This window comes from Homalodisca vitripennis, chromosome 5 (genome assembly GCF_021130785.1).
Source record: "Homalodisca vitripennis isolate AUS2020 chromosome 5, UT_GWSS_2.1, whole genome shotgun sequence".
NCBI lineage: Eukaryota > Metazoa > Arthropoda > Insecta > Hemiptera > Cicadellidae > Homalodisca > Homalodisca vitripennis.
Genome location: NC_060211.1, coordinates 74087363 through 74107987, shown reverse-complemented (window position 1 = coordinate 74107987; position 20625 = coordinate 74087363). Strand labels below are relative to the sequence as shown.

Genomic DNA, 20625 nt, shown 5'->3' with positions numbered 1-20625 from the left:
TGTCAGGTTGGGGACATCCAACCTAACATTTGTGGTTGTGGTATTTAATCTAAAGCCACAATATTCAGCACTGCATGATCGCCGATGCCAGATCATAGATGTACAAGTTCTTGGACAATCGCCAGCATACAACACTGATCCTGGATGCTTGTGGCACTTGTGCTTCTCTGCAGTTGTCTTGTTTAGGCATGCTCTAAATTATAGTATTCATATACAGTATTATCTATCAATTAGATTAAAATGAAGTATTTTTAATTTGTTCCACAAAATTATTTAAATAAATTCTAACTATATTTTAATTTTATCATCATATTGATGCACACAATTTGGGATTTCTGTAAAAATTTGTCTTGAAATTTCTACAATCCTTCCAATTTTCAGCAAGTATAGGTAAAGAACTGCCGTTAAAAATCTGCTCATTACAAGTGCCTTAAATTAAAAAAAAAATAAAATTGGGTCTTACCGATAAGGACAAATGGATAAGAAAGGCTGATGAGATAGGAAAAATCTCCCAGTCCAGAGCAAATCCTAAGGCGGGAATCTCTGGCAGGAAACACGTGCTTAACCACTGGAGGGTCGTACCAGAACCAACCAATATTGATAACAATCTGGACTGATGTCAATATTGCTGTTATCAATATTTGTGATTTTGGACTGATGTACCTGCAGATTTTAAGAACAGTTAAGAGATGCATTGTATATATTCATTCCATTAATAAAGTATATTTTAATACAAATTATTTTGGATATAATATTTTCATATTCCTTGGCTATACAAATCCTTTTTAATTCCCTTGCAACACTTCATTTATGTAGAAAATATCTTCAAATACTGTACACAACATGATTAAAATTTAAATATTTAAAATTGTATTACATAAATTTGTATAATGTAGAATTATTACACCATGAACTTAACCTTTTTAAAGTTGATTCCCTCAATAAACCAAATCTACTGAACAAATAATGGTTCACGTACAGGCCCAGGCAATAACTTTTGCACAACTGGCAATGGCTGCACTGGGGTTAATAAATGCCCCCAATAAATGGGGTATACAATTGTCTTGATACTAGCAATTTGTACAAGTCAGTGCAATTAGTTACCTTGTTCTGGAAATCCCACCTCCGTTGCTGAATATCCTCGCAATCCGGTTCGTTTTGGTGACAATTGCCGCGTAGCAAAGAGCGAATGAGAACCCAAGGAAGAATCTTGTTATTACACAACTGGTGAATGTTGGAGGGGCCACCATTATGTAAGTCACACAAAACTCCAGCAATGTGCCTGGTAACAGATGTATGACAATGTTGTTTTGAGTGAAAAACCAAATCTGGGCAGAAGTACCAATTACACCAGAGCAATTATGATATTAGTAGCAGTTATACGTGGCTTCACACACAATTTCGTAGGCTTTGCTCCTGTATGAACACTTCAGGTTCAAGTAAATTATATATGAATCATGAAAAGAGAAGTGAAAAATGTTTTTATTAACAAGGGTGACACCTTGTCTCTACTACACAACTCATATTATATACAGAAAATTAACAATAATTGAATACTGACACTGTACAATTTTAATATATTTATACTTTATATTAAAATTTAAATTAAATTTCTTATTTACATAAAATAGCTCGGGAACTTATTTATATAATTCTTAATGAGAGATAAAGAAAAAACTAACAATGTAAAAGAGAAAATAAACAGAACAAATACTCATTCAACCACTCTAAAACACTGTTTAACCTCACATACGTAACAAGCACCACCACCTGTCATCCCCATAGTCCCTCCAGTAACATTATGACTGCATTTAACACATATTATTCATATTGATTATAAGATGGTCTAATGCTATTTTCTCCCTAAAAATTTGACCTAATATGAAAAGTAAACATTATTTAAAAAATAATTAATAATAAATAAAAATAATTTTAATTTTACATGAAATATTTACCATTGTCCAGACATTTGTCACAGTGGGTGACCAGCTTAGTTTTTGAGTTTGCTATTGAGCATCATATTAAAAGCGCTTTACACCACGCTTATGTTTCATGACAGGAACAAGAGTTAGTCAGACAACGTGTGTCTGTACTAGAATACAGAATACAGAATACAGATAGGTACTGTACAATAGGTGAGTGAACTTTCCCAACTGAACTGTTCTCATAGCCTTTTAATGTCATCAGCAGTATGAGACTGTGCAATGTCAAACAAAATATAACAAAATTCTTTTATTGAGTGTCTCCATATTTGTTTTGAATTTTGCACCAAACAATTTTTAGTCTCACAGTAATAATATGTCTTGTTGACGGTTTCAAATTTAGTAAAAAATTCAATAAGCTAAACTCCTTTCCTCTCAAGAACACAGTGCACATTATGTTTTGCATTCACTGTCGTTTTGAGTTTTTGTTCTTTTGGGGAATCGTGTGTTTTAACTTGGGAACTTAAAGTAATCAATTCCATAACGTAGTTTGAACTTGATTCTAGTATATTTAATTTCAGCCTTTAATTCTTATATATATATATATATACATATTGTAGTTATTTATCTAGCTGACATTACATCATACTAAAACCAACTCTAGACAGGCCACATGACTGAGAATTGTGTATATCAATTGTAAAAAGGTGAGTGTTGAACTTTGTACCACAAACAAAATCATTTTGTTTTGTGGTACTTGGTTTTCACAAGTTTTTAAGCATTCAACTGGTTTTAAAAGAGATTTTTACAAGGCTACATAGATAAAAACCTTTTAAAACAGGTTTTTAAAATGGTCAGACTCAGTGGGCAGTGAACTTGCTTTGGCAGATCAACAACAAACTGAAATAAATTTTATTCATCTACTTGTGGCTATCCTGAGTTTTGTTTCATAAAAAAGTTAGTGGCTTTCAGTCTTTCGTCAGAAAAATGAATTAAATGTTGAGACTTTGACTCAGATTCATAATTGAATTCCAAGATCTAATTGGTTAGCAATGAACAGCTACCATTTGTTCATTTGTTACTTTGAAAAGTTATGGCATAGAACTTTTTCAAGGGTTGTAATTTATTGATACTAAAATTGATTGCAGTAAAACAAAGCTATGTCAACCCTTTTGTTGTATTAGTATTTTCTAAATCTGTTTACGAAACAAAAATACAAACCCAACAACAGCAGATAGCTCAGCTCTCTGCCTGACGCCTTCACCACAGGTGTGTCAGTGTTAGCCCAGAATACCAATGTCACAATCAGCGTCAAAAGCACCCCTGTAAAACATAATCTACTGATGTGAATTGCTATTAAAAGACATTGATTGTTAAAAACTATGGACATATAACTTGTAATCTTTTTTGGTTTCTCCAATACCATCTGAAGCTTCAATAAGAAGTATTTAAACATATCTGATGGATTGTCTGTACAAATCCAAACAAAGACGTTCTGAAATCCCATTAGAAGAACTATAAAGAGTATGATACATGAGTACACATCTTTATAATCTCAGTGGTAAGAATGTACAAGATACTAAAATCCATGTAAAAACTATTAGAATTATCAGTGCTACAAAAAGTATTGTGAAAATACTATGGTGTAATGATCAGTAAAGTCCAAAGTTGGGCTGAACATTTATGGTAAGGTAAGGAGAAATTTGTAACAATAACAGTTGTATTTATTGTTATTGCTTACAACAAAGCATATGCATTAGTTCTAATCTACATGTATATACTTTTAAAAAGTGGAAGCTTTAAATTCCATTCTATATTACAAGTCATTTTTGTCAAATTTTCTGGGATTTTCAAGCAAGCAATAGTCCTGTATATTTGTTACCAACTTGAGATGATAAGATTAATACATATTATTCAAATCTGAATGAATGCTGTTCATTAAAATTCACTATTTGCTAGTGAATTTTATTATATAATAATGTAATGATCAATTGCAATAAATATAATCTTATAGTTTTACATGGAGCTAAACCATAGAGAATCTCGTTTTGGTGCTGTGTTGGTAGATTGCTGAAATTTATTTTCAAATAAAATTTTCAATACCTTCACAATTTTAAGGTAATCACTGAATATCTGCTTTAGGAACTTAACAAACAAAATACAACGGATAGTTGGCACAGTATGAGATGGGGAATGGTATTACGCTGATACAAAGGGTTAAACATGATATAGGGATTGAATCTATGTTGTATCTCAGTGGAGCAAGTACTTTTTGTGATTCATTGGTTATTGAAAAATTAAATTAGGTTATTGCCATTTATACAAATTTCATTAACGTAAATAAAAGTCATTTTACAAGTTAACATAAGTCTTCCGATCATATGTTAGTTTGGTTATTTAAACGCATATGTGACAGATACGGCCAAATACAAAATAATTGAATTGTAAAAAATAAGGGCTCTGTGGTGTAGTGGTAGCTCACTCACCTGGCAAGTGAGAGATCCGGGTTTGAGCCCCGGCGGAGCAAGTACTTTTTGGATTCAATGTTTATTTAAAAATTAATTTAGGCTATTGCTATTTATACAAACTTTTTAATAACTTATAAACATGAATTTTTTTGATGATACTGTCTGTTGGGCTTTGAACCACCAGACCACATCGTGTGCAACCTCTGTTAACCACCAATACAACAGCCTTACATCTGATATGCAGTCTCACCTCCTATTGTAAGGCTCAAATAAGCATTACTAGATACAATTTTATGATTGTGACGTATTTTCTAGGTATGCATTCCATGTGAGCTTATCTAAAGAAACCCCTAGATGAAGGAAGCAGCACCAAACCTAAAGGCATGAAAAGTCTTGTTTTTTCTTGTTTGTAAATGGCTGTGTGAATGTTTCCTCAGGATTAATTCTGACATTATGCTTCTGACACCACAAATGTAACTGATAATGGCACAGGTTCATGGAATAATCTTTCAACGAGCATGACCACCGTCCAAATAGCTCTGTTTGTTATATTACCTGCTTGAAACTTCCTAAAGAGGACTATCATACGATTCTGGACAGTGTTAATAGAACACATTACTAATGTGCCTCCGGCAGTTATTTGAACTATCCTCAGAAGTTAAAATTTTATAATCCTTCCTTCAACATTGAAATTATCAATTTGCATACCAAAGTGCCTACTTCCTTTTTACTGGCTACTTAAATCATGAACTTATGTGATATGTCAAAGATCGGACTGCAGTTTTTTCTTCCTAAAAAATTAGCTAGAGAGATATTAATAATTGAGGGACTGTGACTTTGAACTCTTGTGTAGGCTTTATAGAAATACATCATAGTTGTACGAAAGTGATCAAACTTTTACTTTAAGTAGGTTCCCTTCTTTAATTTCTTCATTCATCTTATGGCTTACACTATACAATTCTATTGGCATAGGTAATAATTGACTTTATCCATATAATTGATTGATATTTTCAATGTTCTTGAATTAATTATGTATAAATGAGTAGTAAAAAAACATCTTTATTTACATATTAAATATAACAATGCACAATCATGTGTACATTACAAAGTATTTATAAATATATATATATACATTAAATTGTATAAACGGCAATTGCCTTATTTAATTTCAATAAACATTGAATCGCAAAAAGTACTTGCTCCGCCGGGAGTCGAACCCGGATCTCTCACTTGCCGGGTGAATTATAATTTTCAATAATAATAAAATTAATATATATATTTTTCTGTATAAACATTTCTAAACAGCCACGGAACAAGTCTGGGTTTTTAACAAAATAGTGTTTACAAAAAACTAAAGCGAAATTCTCTATTCAAAGGCAATTGTTATGTAGATGTGTTTTATGGCATTTTTAATCACTTGAGCAGCAATGCATACAATTTTAATAAAATTTCTTGTAACTGTAAAGATTGACTTGCCAAAAGATTTTTAGGTAAAAATTAAAATTTATTGTGCTTGAAAATATGAATATAAATTTAAAAGTTAACTAACAATATTAATGTAGACATACATTATCTTTCAAATAAGAGTAAAGGTGTGGTATGTAGAACAGTTTGATTACATTTCACCCAAACTTGAAGTTAAATCCTTATACATGTTTAAAAAAATGGAGATACACCATATATGTCATTTTACATAATAATGGGCAATAAGTACTAAAAATTTGTTCAAAATCATTGGAGCAGTCTTTTTTCAATATGGGGTTAGAAGAAACATAATTATTTAAAAATAGAAAGTTTCAATCTAATATTTATAAAATTTATCTCCATGTAAAGTTTAATCAAAAGTGGTCAATTCAATTGATTACAGTTGATAGACATGTATAGTTATTAAGATTTTCATGAAAACCACTTTAATTTAGATGGCCCCAATAAAGACTATTTACATACATCTAAACAATGTAAAGAAGGATATTATATAAATCAAATGGATGATTTGACTCTTAAAAGTGTTTTCTTCTAATCTCACTGGATAGAAAAGTTCAAAAATAGCCAAAAAAATAAAAAAAAGTAGAAAGGAACATTAAATGGAAAACTAATCAATTACCTACTGTAGCTACTACTAGTGCAGGTGTTGCCCATGGGTCTCCATAGTAGATGAAGTCTTCTTGGATGATTTCACAGACACTTTTGTTCTTTGACGGGAGATATTCAGGTCTACACTGCTCACAATGGAAGTCATCTTTCCGTATCTCGTATGGTCCACAATTTATACAGGACCAACAGCAAGTGTCTTCGTACTGAAACACACTGTCCCAAGTTTATGATTCCCACTACAAATTTTCTGTTTATACGATAAATGAAATGTTTATTATGTTTTAATAATGAAGATAATTGTCACTCTAAAGAATTAAATTATTTACAAACCTCTCGAATCCGAATTTGCATGTCATCACATGTTTGGGTGCAACCAGAAGGAGGGAACTTCTTCGAGGTTTTGCGGAAAGTTACTTTCTCCTTTTCCAAATACAGCTGGGGCTTGCCATGTTCATCCACTAGGAAGTAAAACATATATCAATTTTAACTATCCACACACAGTACTACAGTTAGTAATAACATACATTTTTCATTACTCATCCTATAAGAAAATTGTCATATGTTAGAGTTGAATTTATTCAATTTAAACCATTGGTGGATCCATGGGGACAATGGCCCCCTTCCGGATTTTAGAAAAATACGTTTTATGAAAAGAAAACCTTTATATTTAACCATAAGAAGTAAAATTAACTAACGAAACTTTAAGAATTAGTTTATTTCTTTCTATTCATTTAGTTTCTTGTTGTAACGAAATGCAAAACCACATGATAAACTAAAGCCAAGATGGCCCCCTCCGAAAACCAGTACTGGATTTGCCCTTGATTTAAACGTATACTATTTTAGGTATGTCTTAGGATCCTTATTGAAATGTAACATGAAAGGTAAGATTGATTTATAATTTTAAAAGTTATGAACTTTGATGAAAGTATTAGGAATATAGGGCGCTAGGAAGATAACAAATTAACATCGCAGCAGTGCTCCAGACAACTCAAGACATATTGACATGTTTTCGAAAATTAAGGAGTAAGGATTAAATTTACTGTACATCTACTTTGGAAATTCTGAAAAATGTGATATGACAAGGACTGATACAATAAACTTAAATGTCAAATTTTGTACTAAAAACTCAGAAATTAATCTACATATCAGAATTTTATTGGTAATATTGGTGGTTATTTAGAGTGTAAAAGTACGATATTTATGAAAAAATTTGTTTTGAATATAGCAAACCATCGACTGGATTAGTCTGATTACACTGTTGAATGATAATTAAAAATATATTCAATGTAGAGAAGCAAATAATATACAGGTGTAGTGTCAGCTGGTCAGCTGATTTAAAATATAATTTATTTTTAATATTGTAAAAGATATAGACCACCTGTTTTGTCTTGGTCATTATTATAAAGAGTTATCATCCTCTCTTGGTAAATACAATACTATTATTTTGACTAATTATATATCTTTAATTTCTTAATTAGGGAATTATTTAATAACATATCATTCCCTATATTGGTGACCCCGAAAAGGAAAGGACATATTATTCAAGACCCGCTTTTATTCACATTCAATGGAAGATTTGCAAAGGCAAAACGACATTTTGCGGACTCAAGTTGAAGATCTGCAACGTCATCTTCAAGGTCAGCAAGAAAACAATGCTGAAGAGATTCACCATCCTGATAACCAGGACAATGAACATGCGGAACCTGATATACAAACTGCAGACTCTCCCCAACGTGTCGTCAATTGGGTAAGTGTCAAACTTCCACCCTTTTGGCCCGAAGATGTGGAACTATGGTTTGCACAAGTCGAAGCTCAGTTTACCATCGCCCATGTTACACAGGAGAATACAAGATTTGCATACGCGGTAAGTCAGCTAGAAGGTCGCTACGCTCATGAGGTAAGGGATATAATTAAAGCTCCTCCTGTAGCCAACCCTTACACGCGTCTCAAAACCGAACTTATCCAAAGGCTCTCTCTCAGTACCAATCAACGACTAAAACAAATTCTGACGGAGGAAGAAATGGGATCTCGTAAACCATCTCAATTCCTTCGTCATCTACTATCGCTTTCCGGTAACACTCCAGTACATGAGGATCTTATTCGTCAACTATGGATCACTCGCCTACCATGCCAAGTCCAAGCAATACTGCAGGCACAACCTCAAGAACAGTCACTAGAGCAACTAGCTCATGTTGCTGACAAGATATTTGAGGTAAGCCCATCCCTTACCTTTGAGTACAGTTCAAAGCACTGCAACTCCGAATGTAAGTGTATTTACTTTGCCATCTACAGTGTGTTCTCTCAACCGTAAAACTGTAAATATTGACTCAGAACTCACCTTGGTCATAAAGGAATTGACGGATAGGATTTCTCAGATCGAGACAGCACTCTCAGCTCATCATCCTGGGTCTCGCTCAGACTTACACGGCCAGGGTGGTTCTAAATCATTATCTAGCTCCTCCGATATATGTTGGTATCATTTTAAATATGGTAAAAAAGCTAATAAATGTATCAAGCCCTGTACATTTTCTCAACAGCAGTCAACCTGTCTCTGGCTCAGCTCACAGCAAACCTCAGACATTTGTCTTCCAGGAATTATCAACATGCACTCATGTTTTCTTACGTGACGATACTGTGCGTCGAGCCCTGCAACCTCCCTACAGCGGACCTCACAAAGTGCTCAGCCGTGACGACAAAACTATGACCATCCAGATCGCAGATAGAAGCTCTAAAGTAAGCATTGACAGAGTGAAGCCTGCTTACATCCTACCTGACCCTTCCCCACAGCCTCAACCAAGAAGCGCCCACACACCGGTACCCAGCATCGGTACACCTGCTGCAGACCCGGACAACGCAACACCAGAGTACGCTACCAGATTTGGTCGCAATGTGCGTTTACGGCTTGATCCCTGACTTCCAGTCTCCCTAGGGGGCTCATGTAGTGTCAGCTGGTCAGCTGATTTAAAATATAATTTATTTTTAATATTGTAAAAGATATAGACCACCTGTTTTGTCTTGGTCATTATTATAAAGAGTTATCATCCTCTCTCGGTAAATACAATACTATTATTTTGACTAATTATATATCTTTAATTTCTTAATTAGGGAATTATTTAATAACATATCATTCCCTATACAGGTATACATGGTTAAACCACTAAAACCAAAATTTCTGGTTTATGCATAATGTATTGTAAATTACATAATAATATCGTAAATATAACAAAACGATAGACATATATTACTCATTATTCTGTTATATAATTTTTGGATATGAACGATGATACATGAACGAATGATATAAGAATGATTGATCTGATCAATATACAATTATGACATTCCATGTACGTAAATGATACAACACGAGAAATAGTACTATTACCTTCAGATGACTAAATTGATATTAATTGTATAAAATAAAATGATGGGTTTATTTATGCTGAGTTTGCTCTGTTATGCTCATTAAAACTCTTAAAAATATATTTATTTAAAAATGTTGGCAAAATTTTAATTATTTTCAGTTCTTTACAATACATACTATTTGAGATAATTTTACGTTCAAAAGACATTTCTCAAAAGTCTTATTTTTAAGAATATTAATGAGGCAAGGTGACACATGTGAGAGATGCTTAAGGATAAGAGACAAGGAATATGGCATTCGTGAAGGATTAAGTGCAGTAGGCTTCCTCTTAACCGCGCCCTGGGTAACCGATCTTTCCGGGAAGTCATAATGTTAAATTTGACTTAATAAGACCGCCGCGCCGAAAAAAAAAACAGGAAAATGTACACCAAAGTGTCCGTTTTTAAACTTGTTAGTGTTTTCTTACTGCCTTTTACGGGTTGTATTACTAGAAACGGTAAATGAGGTCTGAAGTAAATTATAAGGAAGTATAATTTATAATTTATTTCAGACCTCCTTTACCCTATTAGTCCACACAACATTGTGTATATATTAAATAGTTTGGTTTTTAAATATAATATTTGATATTGTATTTTTATATAATCAATTCAATTACTGAAATGGTTTTCACTTTTTTGATATTGAATCTTTTTAAGATTTTCGGTTTAACCGATTTTTAGACTATCAGAATTTTATCCGGTCCCGCCATGGTTCGTTAAGGGGGAAGCTACTATATAAAGAGGAACAGTCTAACAAACAATTCGGTATATCCACAAGCAGCCAAGACGCATTGTACAGACTAATCTACTCGTATTTTCGACACACACAGCCTGCAATGTTAGTAGCAATAAATAATATTAAGTATATTCTTATTTGTTTGTTCAAAATGCAAGACACTAATGCATTTTGAGGAATTGTCACACAACTTTAGAATAGATCAATACTTACATGAATAGTTTCCAACTATCTGCCACTGAAATGAATTAACATCGGTTCTTTGGAAATTCAAAATCGAATAACGAGGAGGTCCATCACGGCCGTTGAGAAACTTGAAGGGATTCCCTCTCTCATCTGATTCATACAAAAAGGTTGAATTAATTAGTTAACACACATGAATTAATAATTAATCAGTTTAGTAGGTATTGCTTAATAAATTCATGTATTTTCAGGAATATTTTGAAAATATTGACTATTACTAAATTACAAAATTACAGTTCGTATCAAAAGCATGTATTTTTAGTTTCTTAGGCCATTGACTGTTTCAATAATATTTTGGAATTACAGTAACATGTTTTTATTTAAACATAAAAAAGATCAATATCTTTCTACCAAAGAAAAATCACCATTTTCGTTTTTTGTATAGTACTGTTTTTTTCAATCTACATGTAGCATGTTTACAATACTTTCCGAGTATAGTTTCTTGGCAATCTTCGGATTGCTACAAAACTTTGATATTGACACAGTTCAGTCACATTATTTTCAATGTTGACAATCAAGATAAGCAAAAAATCAAAACGATCACAAACTTTGACATTTCGCACAATCAACATTCAACATTCAGGGGCTGTGTGACATTTGCCGTATCGGATTAGCTCGTATATTAATAAATTAGAATAGGTGATTGACTAATGATATTGGTATTCACTGATTTCCAACCTCTTTTTGCACTCACACATCATTTCTCACGAAATGTTGGCAAGAATACTGCTGAAAAACTTTCTGACACTGACAAATCAATTGACTCAACTCACCCTTGAATGTGACGTTAGTGAGGTACTTCACCACCTCGCTGTTCTCTATGTGGTTCATATTCTCGCACACCCCAGGGGTGCCACCACACTTGTCCTGATGCATGTTGTGTAGAGCAGTCGCCACAGCGTACACAGCATCTCTCACGAAGTGGAGGCAAGAATGCTGCTGGAACCCTTTCTGCACCGTCACTGACAAATCCATCGACTCACAGTCACCCTCTATGTCCTGAAAAAATAGTTGCATTACTGTTTAACCCTGGATTACTAAGTAAATTTGACGATACTCTATGTAAAAATTGGAAAACCGCGCATGCGCCAACTCCCTTTACATAGTATTTTCATAACTTTGCCCCATGATCTTGGAACTCACTTAAAAACCGTATAGTTCTGTCGTGTCTCTTTTAGACAGTGCGTCAAATATTTTACGAAGGCATAGTGTGTTCTTTACAGTTTTTTTAAAATGTTTTTTGATAAACTAGTATAGGGCGTTGGTTTTTGTTTTGAAACTGAGTACATACGAGTAGCTTGTGTATAGTTTACTGCGTGGTTTCATGTTGGAAATATAATGGATAACAAGAAAGAAGAATCCGAAAACAACCGCATTAGGCAGTTGCTAAGTAAGGAGTTGTCAGGATTACGACTCGAGAGCTTGAAGAGCAACATAGTTCTTCATTTGACAGTAGTGGTGACACAGAAGCAACTTTGTAGAACGTGATTCTGGAAGAACCTGGGAATACTTTTAACTGTCAATTTGTACTCCTGCCACTGCAGGAGCAAAAGGATTCTGTTCTTTCTGCACGTCTGTCAATAGAAGAATGATGACTTCGTAATGCGGAAGCTGCCCCAGAGCAATGTATTGTTTACAAAGTGAAATAACAAAAGACACTTAACATTACAATGTACATTTTAATTTACTCTTCAGTACTATTCAAATTCAGTTACTCACAATTTTTCCTTTATACATTTTCACTAATCTATCTAAATATGTTTCACAAGTAAATTAAGATTTTCAACACTAGTTTACGTAATGTATATTCTTATGTTAAAAAGTGTATTTATATGATAAAAATAGATACAGTTAATTTTTTTAATGCTTATTCCTAAAACATACTTTTTTTGCTAGTTAGGGAAAGCCAGTAAAATACACTTTGATGCAAGAAAAACAAAAGAAGCAAGAGCATTTGAAAAATGAACAATAAAATACATGATAAATGAATGAACAATAAAAACAATAAAAATGTGTCGTCAAAATGACGACCAACTTAGTAAATATGCAACATTGAAATAGGTTTAGTAATCTAGGATTAGAATTCAGAATTGATTATAACAGGAGTACTAGTTGTATTATAGCTTGCTTGTGCACACTATAGCTTGTATTTTAGACTAAATGCACATCACTGGAACACATCGATAATTGAGAGGGCAGCCTACCATTAGTGCCGTGAGTGCACGTGTGAGAGCGCTGTAATCAGTAAGAATCTGTAATCCTCCTTAGAGTATAGTCCTCTAGGCATTTTCTTATGGTTTTATAAGTAATTGAGAAGATGAAAAGAAACAATGTTATATTTCAAAATGTTTAATGTCATACAAATGTGACTTTTAACCCCTTTGTTCTAAGTACTGTGGTATACAGGTGACATTTTCTTACAGTTCGTTAGTTTTATACCATATAGAAAAATATATTACTGAAATGTATTAGTTCAGTTGTAAAATATATACTGACACATTTTAAATAAAGACCAAAAATTGAATTTCTTTTCCTCCGTAACATCATGGCTTCACGAGCGGCCGTTTGGCTGACAAAAACTTTTCGTCGTTTTTAGCAGGGGCTGGTCCCGGGTTTGCCAATGTAGCGGTAAAGTCAGGTTAACACCAACTAACTCTTCCATTATTCACCTGTATGTAGCACCAATGTAACCATAAAGATTTCAAGCTAATCTTATTTGGACAACTTGGACAAGTGTGCGTTCAGTGTTGAAAATTCTTAGACACTTGAATCTTATGATTGTTTCGCCCAATTCTTCAGTATGGTTCAACAACAAAAAAAAAGTATAGTCTGATTCTTAATAAATTCTTAGTCCAATGCCATCGCGTCCAAGTATCGCGTAAACCCATATATATACACACAAATGTATATAAATTTCCGGATTATGATTGTTTTGAGTTACGGATACTATAATTGGAGAAAATACACAAAAGCTCTCCTAAAAATTCATGAGGGTGATTATACCATTGACCGATGCATGATCGGTACGGTGGAGACATACGATGTATTATAATTTCAGTAAAGTATTCTCTCTGGTTGTGAAGCTTGTATGTTGTTGTTGCGCCAGCTTCGGGCACAAAAAGACAGTACGCGGCACCGCAAACTGTGTTTTACGGCGTCAACCTCGCACATAGCACGCGGCACGACGGCACAACGCGTTTCTAGTGCGTCACTAGTGTAAATGGCGCTAAGAAAGGTGTATTTTACGTTATGTTTAAGTAATTCCTATTTGTTTAACTATATGTATTTTAAGCGACATGGGGAGTGAGAGAATTTGATGTATGAGGAAAACGGTAATTTGGCGAATACCATCCTTTATTTCAGAATTTTGAAACGAAATTTCAGTACAACTGAATGCACATTTAACCACATTTTAATTAAGCTTTCTTGTCATCTAGAAAATGAGTAGACACACTAGAGTGAATCTAGAGAATATTTCATTAACAAAACATTCGTCATCTGTGGTAAAAACGCGCGTAGACTCTCCAAAAAAATCAAACTCCAAAGCATGACGCACCGCACCGCGTCCTACTTGTTTATACCCGACTACCGTGCCGCTCAGCCACGCACAGGTTTCATCACGAGAAACTCGGTCGGTGCTGAATCATCTGCTACTCAAATTCGACCATCAATTCATGCAAGAGATATGTTGTTTCCGTATGACGCATGACAACTGTGGATGTTACCGTTTTTCTTATCCTTATCATTACGGTTTCCGGTACAGTATATAAAAATGTCGTAATAATTTGCTCATCAGTAAGTACGCGGCAAACTGCGTCATTGTCAACAGAACACTGACTTCCCATTTGTTGTAGAATGGAATATTGAAATGAGGTGTCTGCGATAGCGGCATTGAGAAGAGAAGGAGTGGTGCGCGCGCATCGCTGGTTACTCATCACACAGTTTGATGTGACTCATTCAGGTCGCCGTAGTCTGGTTACCTGGGATACCAGAACTGGTCCTTACTTCCGGAACGTCAGTTTTGACTCACAGCACTTTTAATAGTCTCGCATGTTTACTTGCATTTATTACTTCTTGTCATTTTTATGATTTTTGTTGTGGTTACTTGTTTTGTCATAAGATATTTTTACTATTATTATATCTTTTCTCAGGAGACATTTAATACTATTAGTTTTTTTTAATTGTTATTGTTGTATTTTACTTATATATTTTATATAAGTTTAGTTAAAATATATAAGTTTAAATTCTCTTCATAACCATGTAATCTGTACTGTTGTTTAACTAAATGCTAATATTAATTTTGTTTTACTGCAATATACGACTGTGTTTAGTTTTAATGTATATTATTTAAAAGCTGCACGAATTATATGTGGACTCTGCGCACCAAATTTGCTGTTTTTCTTACATTATGTTTGAGTATAAATTTATTGAACCATGTCATGAGGTTAGCTATGCCGATAAAATAAGTGATCCTATCAATTACGGTTTGAGGCATCATAGTTGTATTAGATTTCGGTTACTTCTAAGATTACTAAACTATATATAATGTTAATCAATCGCGTAGTACATTATCCTGAGTTCAAACTGAGCTAAATTTTTGCAATTTTCCATGAAGCTTTAAATCTATATAGGCAAGAGTTCTTCATGCCTCCTTCTCCCCAACGAATGTGGTTAAGCTTTATGGAAGCCTAACTCTTGACAGGATATCTCAAGGACAGATAGAGCTATCAATTTGGATTCTTTTATATTTTGCTACCATTCAGTCGAGTATCAAAATTCTTCTTATGCCTGTATGTGCCTTTTTGTTTGTCAGTCGGCTTCAGGAAATCTTAACAATGAAAAGTGGTATTAGAGTTGATATTTTGTACGAATTTTCACTTCTACATAGACTAATTATTCAATGCTGGTGTATATCCTTCAATGGGATTTGACTGGGCGTGAGTGAAGTTTGTTAAAAAGGGGAATATTTCGATATGTAGGCTAATAGAGCTTTAAGAAGGAAACAGGATTTTTCCGGACATTTTCCATCGTTCAGTGAAACAAGAAATCAGTAACACTACGTTTCGAGATCTGCAATCTGATCTTCACAATCCTTCCATCGTCAAAAATAACCTTCAAACAGAGCTTTAGGCTTGAAGTTTGGATGAAACTTTATTTCTTTATAGGTAACATTGATATCCGTTCAGTGAATTTCTCTTACCTGGCCAGAATGCCATCAAGGATATGCCCTTCAACATCCCTTGTCTTCAAACATCGAGGGGTGTGTTTGGGATGCTGACCAAAGTAGTATTCAACTGTACTATCGTAAGAAATGGACAATTTTCAAATAGTTCGGTCTTCTACAAGAAAAGTTCATGTATTCGTATAGTTATCCAAAGGTTATTTTTGATGTCTGGAGAATATAGCCTGTGCGACAGCACATTTTCCAGGACTAGAATCTAAGATCTTCAGAACCAAAGCTTCACAGTATACCAACAGATACACACTACTGCTAAGAAACATATAACACAGAGAGGGATTCTTTTATTACTTACTGTCTGAACACTTCTCTGAGTTCTGTTCTTGAAGTCACAATGGAAGAACGCCTCCAAGTACTCTTTGAACCAAGGGTTCACATGACCATGATTCTCCACTGTGAGGTTAGCAAAGTACTCGTCAAATCCCTCTAAGTGGCTGGCCAAGGGCTGGATCGCCAGAGCACCCTCTAACACCTCGTGACTTTCCAGATCATCTGCAACAGAGGAATGACTGGTCTCGACCGACTCTTCATTGCATCTTGTAGCTAGAAACTCCTATCCAGCTAATGTTTTCTTTATATTCCTTACTAGTATTCCTAAATGTTAGGATTGTGTCACAGTAAATGCATCATCATTTTGTATGAAAGTATTATATATTGCTTTACTGTATTTTGTGGTTATTCAGGTGAGGCAAAAGTCTAGGTACACTCATGTAAAAGTCAAAAGCTGCAAGGAATTAATGGTGTCTGGTTTTGGATGTATGTAAGTGGGACCGCAACTATTAGGAGCTTTGGCAACAATAGCAGTCATTTTGAAATCCGCCTTCTTGGCTTTTGGGTAGATGTTTTCAAATATGATGTAAGGGGGTCATGTGGCACTCAATTTTGAATAGTTGCCCAAATTCCCAATTCAAATCTCAACAAAACATCTTGTATTATTGTGGTTAGAGTTCACCCAAATCTTGAAGATGCACCGATGAAATCTTAAAAAATCTCAAAATCGTTATTAATATGTCTAAGACTTAATGATACATGTTCTTTCGTCAAAACAAATGTTGCCTTGTCCACTATTGAGGCAATATATTGATCATGTTTTATTTCACTTCCTAGATCATCTCAAAACTGAGGATCTCCAGAATTTAATTTTAGTTCTCGTGAGGGTACGATCACTTTCTTAGTTTCCAATCTTTTAAATCACGGATATCTTTTATCCTTAACTGTAAAAGGTTTTTTTTCTTCATTAAGAGTGTAGCCTCTCAATGCATTCACTCGAAAAGCTAAGTGCTAAATTGAAGACGTAATGCTGATGAGAGCTTTTTGTGCATTCAGAATTGTAAAATTTGCTTGGCTAGATAACAAAGCCCTAATTGGGTTTTGTTTAAAAACTATTAAAGCTGTAACCGAAGCTTTATGAAAATTTCTCAATAACTTTTCCTATTTTGAAAATACAGTAATAATAAATGTTTCGTCTACTTTCCGTCTGGAAAAAAACTTTAGTTTAAACTTTTTAGATTTTAGGCAAATCTGGCATTTAACTGTTTCAGTTTCAGCATGATAGGATAACCACGGTCATTTTTTGTACCAACTTATCGATTATTATTTAAAATCTAAAGGCTGAAATGGCTCATTGCCTTTCATTTTCAATCGTTGATGTCGTAACTGGAACTGGGTCATTAGACCAAAAGTTATCACTAATTTGCATATACCATTAGAACTTTTACAACACACAACTTCACTTACGGACATGTCACTTTTGGTTTTCTTTATAAAATACTTTGTAATTTTTTTCCTCCTCATAATTTATAAAAAAGTGTAACACTTATCACTTATCAAACTGAAGAAAATAAATCACTCACAATAGGGATTAGCGAAGAGTAACAATGGAGGTTAAATGTCACTTCGCGTTGCCCCAATGCCTAATACATGCGCAGGCCGCGCATGCGTCTACATAATGAATTTGGCTGAAATGATCCAAGTCAAAGAATATACCTAATGAGATCTAGGCGGTAACAACAGTTTCTGACCGTTTGATGGACAAATTATTGAGATTTTATTCATATTCTGTGGCTGCGGAGCGAATCAAGTAATTCTATTTCATGCTCAAGTAACTGGAATGTTTGACCTACTGAATCTTTGTTTAAAATTCAGGGAGGTCAGTTGATCCCCTAACTGCCCGGTTCCACCGGCACTCTATGAAGGAGTTATGGCACGTTAAAGTCTACTCGTTAGATTTCTATGTCATAATTCCTGTACAAATAAAGTTATCTTAAAACAGATTTTACACGTATTTATAAAAGTGATAAATTGTCAATATGATGTGCCACATAAACCCCCTCTCATTTGAGAAACTCGACCCATATATAAATGGCGATTTTCAAAATGGTCGCAGCTGCCTTCACAACTGTTAAAGATTGCGCACCCAACTACAGACATTCCACTCAAGACACCGTTACGATTCATTACACCCTTAGATTTAATAGGGGTGTATCTAGATTTTTGCTTAGGAATAAAAAAGCATCTAAACTAAAACCAACACAAAAATAACAATTCTAATAAATGCGTTTTACCGTAGACAACGCATACTACTCAAACAATACAATTTAATTTTATAGCAGACATTTCACTTTTAATCAATTACATTTTCATTTATGTTAAGTTTTCAAATATAAATAAGCAATAAAAACCATTATTTACTATTGTATGAGTATATGATCTTATTTTATGATATTTAAGATATGAGATCATTATATTATAACAGAGGATGTTAGTTACAAACACAACACTGTTACTAGTGACAAAAACATGCAAATCCCATGAATGTAATATTACACTAAACTTAGAAATAGCTTTGTAAAACAGTGCTTAAGTAGAATAATTTCAATAGAAAATGGCAACATTTATGAACGTTGATATAAACAAATGAGGATAATGCGAATATGGGGAGAATGGTAATTTATTTTTGACCACTGTTAGAAGTATTTTCGTTTGACTTGTGCTTTGTTCGAAATAAAACAAATAATTTAGGTAGCTGATACATAACTCTTATTGCAGCTGTAATATGTGTAATGTAAAAAAAAACGGTAGAATACTACAGATTTAATTAATAGCGTATAAAGAGGAGTATTTTCATAAACGGTTAACCATGCAAAACATAAAATTTGTCCAAAAATCTGTAATTTACAGTTTGCTCGTAAATTATTAAACATAAAAGTCATCTCCTGACTTTTTTTAATATGTAGAATATCATATTGATAATAAGATGGTGGTTAATCAGTGCTTGGAATATTCAGTGAAAGTTATATAACGTTGCATAATAATATCAAATAATTTGAATTTGGTTGAATTAGGTTGACTAGTTACAGAGAATACATTTAAAAAACTATGAAATCATTTTGAAACATTTGAAGGAAAGATTTTTTATAACGGATAGTTTTAAAATGTTGTCTTTTCTATTGAAAATTGTGTTGTTTGTAAATGTAGGGTACGACCAAAATACAAGCACATGTGCCAGGTCTAATAGTTTATTACCTTTGGTTAATTGGCCAGTTCGACGGTTTGGACGGTTGACAGTGGCCAATGAATCTTCTAGCTCTGAGAGAAAAATGCCAATCAGTGAGTTTTCAACATGGGAAAAAGAGAGATTTTCTAAATAATCAATGCCACAAATAAATTTCAATGTAACGTACTCATTTTTTATAACATTTTCCCTTTTATATGTTTAGGAAAATTTATACATTAAAATAAAATAATATGGCAATAATAATTTAACACTTCTAATCCCAAAATGTGTCACTTACACTCTGCAAGAAATTCTCTTACAAAGGGCCAATTCACTTACTTGCAGTAAGAGAACGATTTAAAGACTAATGTGTTTTTATTAGTGTTTAAACGTACTATTATAAGTTTCTCAATAAATATATTTGTCAGGTGACATTGCAATGGCAGTATACGCAAATGTCAAAGTATTAAAGGTATAGATTCTGTAAGAGTATTCATTTTAATATTACTGAAATATACATGGGAATTCCACAACGTGTTATCTATATTTCATAAACTGTTTTAGAGAATAAAAATAATGTGTTCCAAAATTTAGTGGAGTATCTTACACAGGTTTTAAAATAAATTAATAATAAAATAAATAAATAATAGTTTTGTATTTTTTGACTATGTTGTATTTAATTTTTTTATTATTTTATACCCTTAAAAATTTCTGAAATATTGACACACATTATGGAACACTCTGAACAGTAACTATAGTATATTTTACTTTTTTAGTATAGGAATACATTTTTATTTAATTTTCTTAGAGGGGCTGCCATTTAAAATGAGATAGCTTTGAATTAACTTTATTAGAGATTATGTGTAAGAAAAACCGTGGATGTTAAAAGACAAATATCTTCATTTGACAAATCAGCAAATGACAGGCCTGCATTAAAAAAAATCAGTTTGTAGATATTTGCAAGACGTATATACGGTAGACAAATTCATTGAATATGTAGCAAATAACAAAGTATCATCTAAAATTCA

At 33.4% G+C, this 20625-nt stretch overlaps 1 protein-coding gene across 1 annotated transcript in view; it reads right to left on the bottom strand.

The window, feature by feature from the left end:
• The window catches only part of LOC124362367 (metabotropic glutamate receptor 3-like), a 48847-nt gene that overhangs the window by 7778 nt on the left and 20444 nt on the right, over positions 1–20625 (bottom strand). Inside the window, exons 8-16 of the mRNA XM_046816805.1 lie at positions 19627–19689; positions 16397–16593; positions 11636–11861; positions 10833–10955; positions 6815–6942; positions 6495–6687; positions 3144–3245; positions 1105–1282; positions 464–663 (exon numbers count right to left, since the gene is read on the bottom strand). Coding sequence (XP_046672761.1) covers positions 464–663; positions 1105–1282; positions 3144–3245; positions 6495–6687; positions 6815–6942; positions 10833–10955; positions 11636–11861; positions 16397–16593; positions 19627–19689 — 1410 coding nt within the window. The remainder of the gene's footprint in view (positions 1–463; positions 664–1104; positions 1283–3143; positions 3246–6494; positions 6688–6814; positions 6943–10832; positions 10956–11635; positions 11862–16396; positions 16594–19626; positions 19690–20625) is intronic.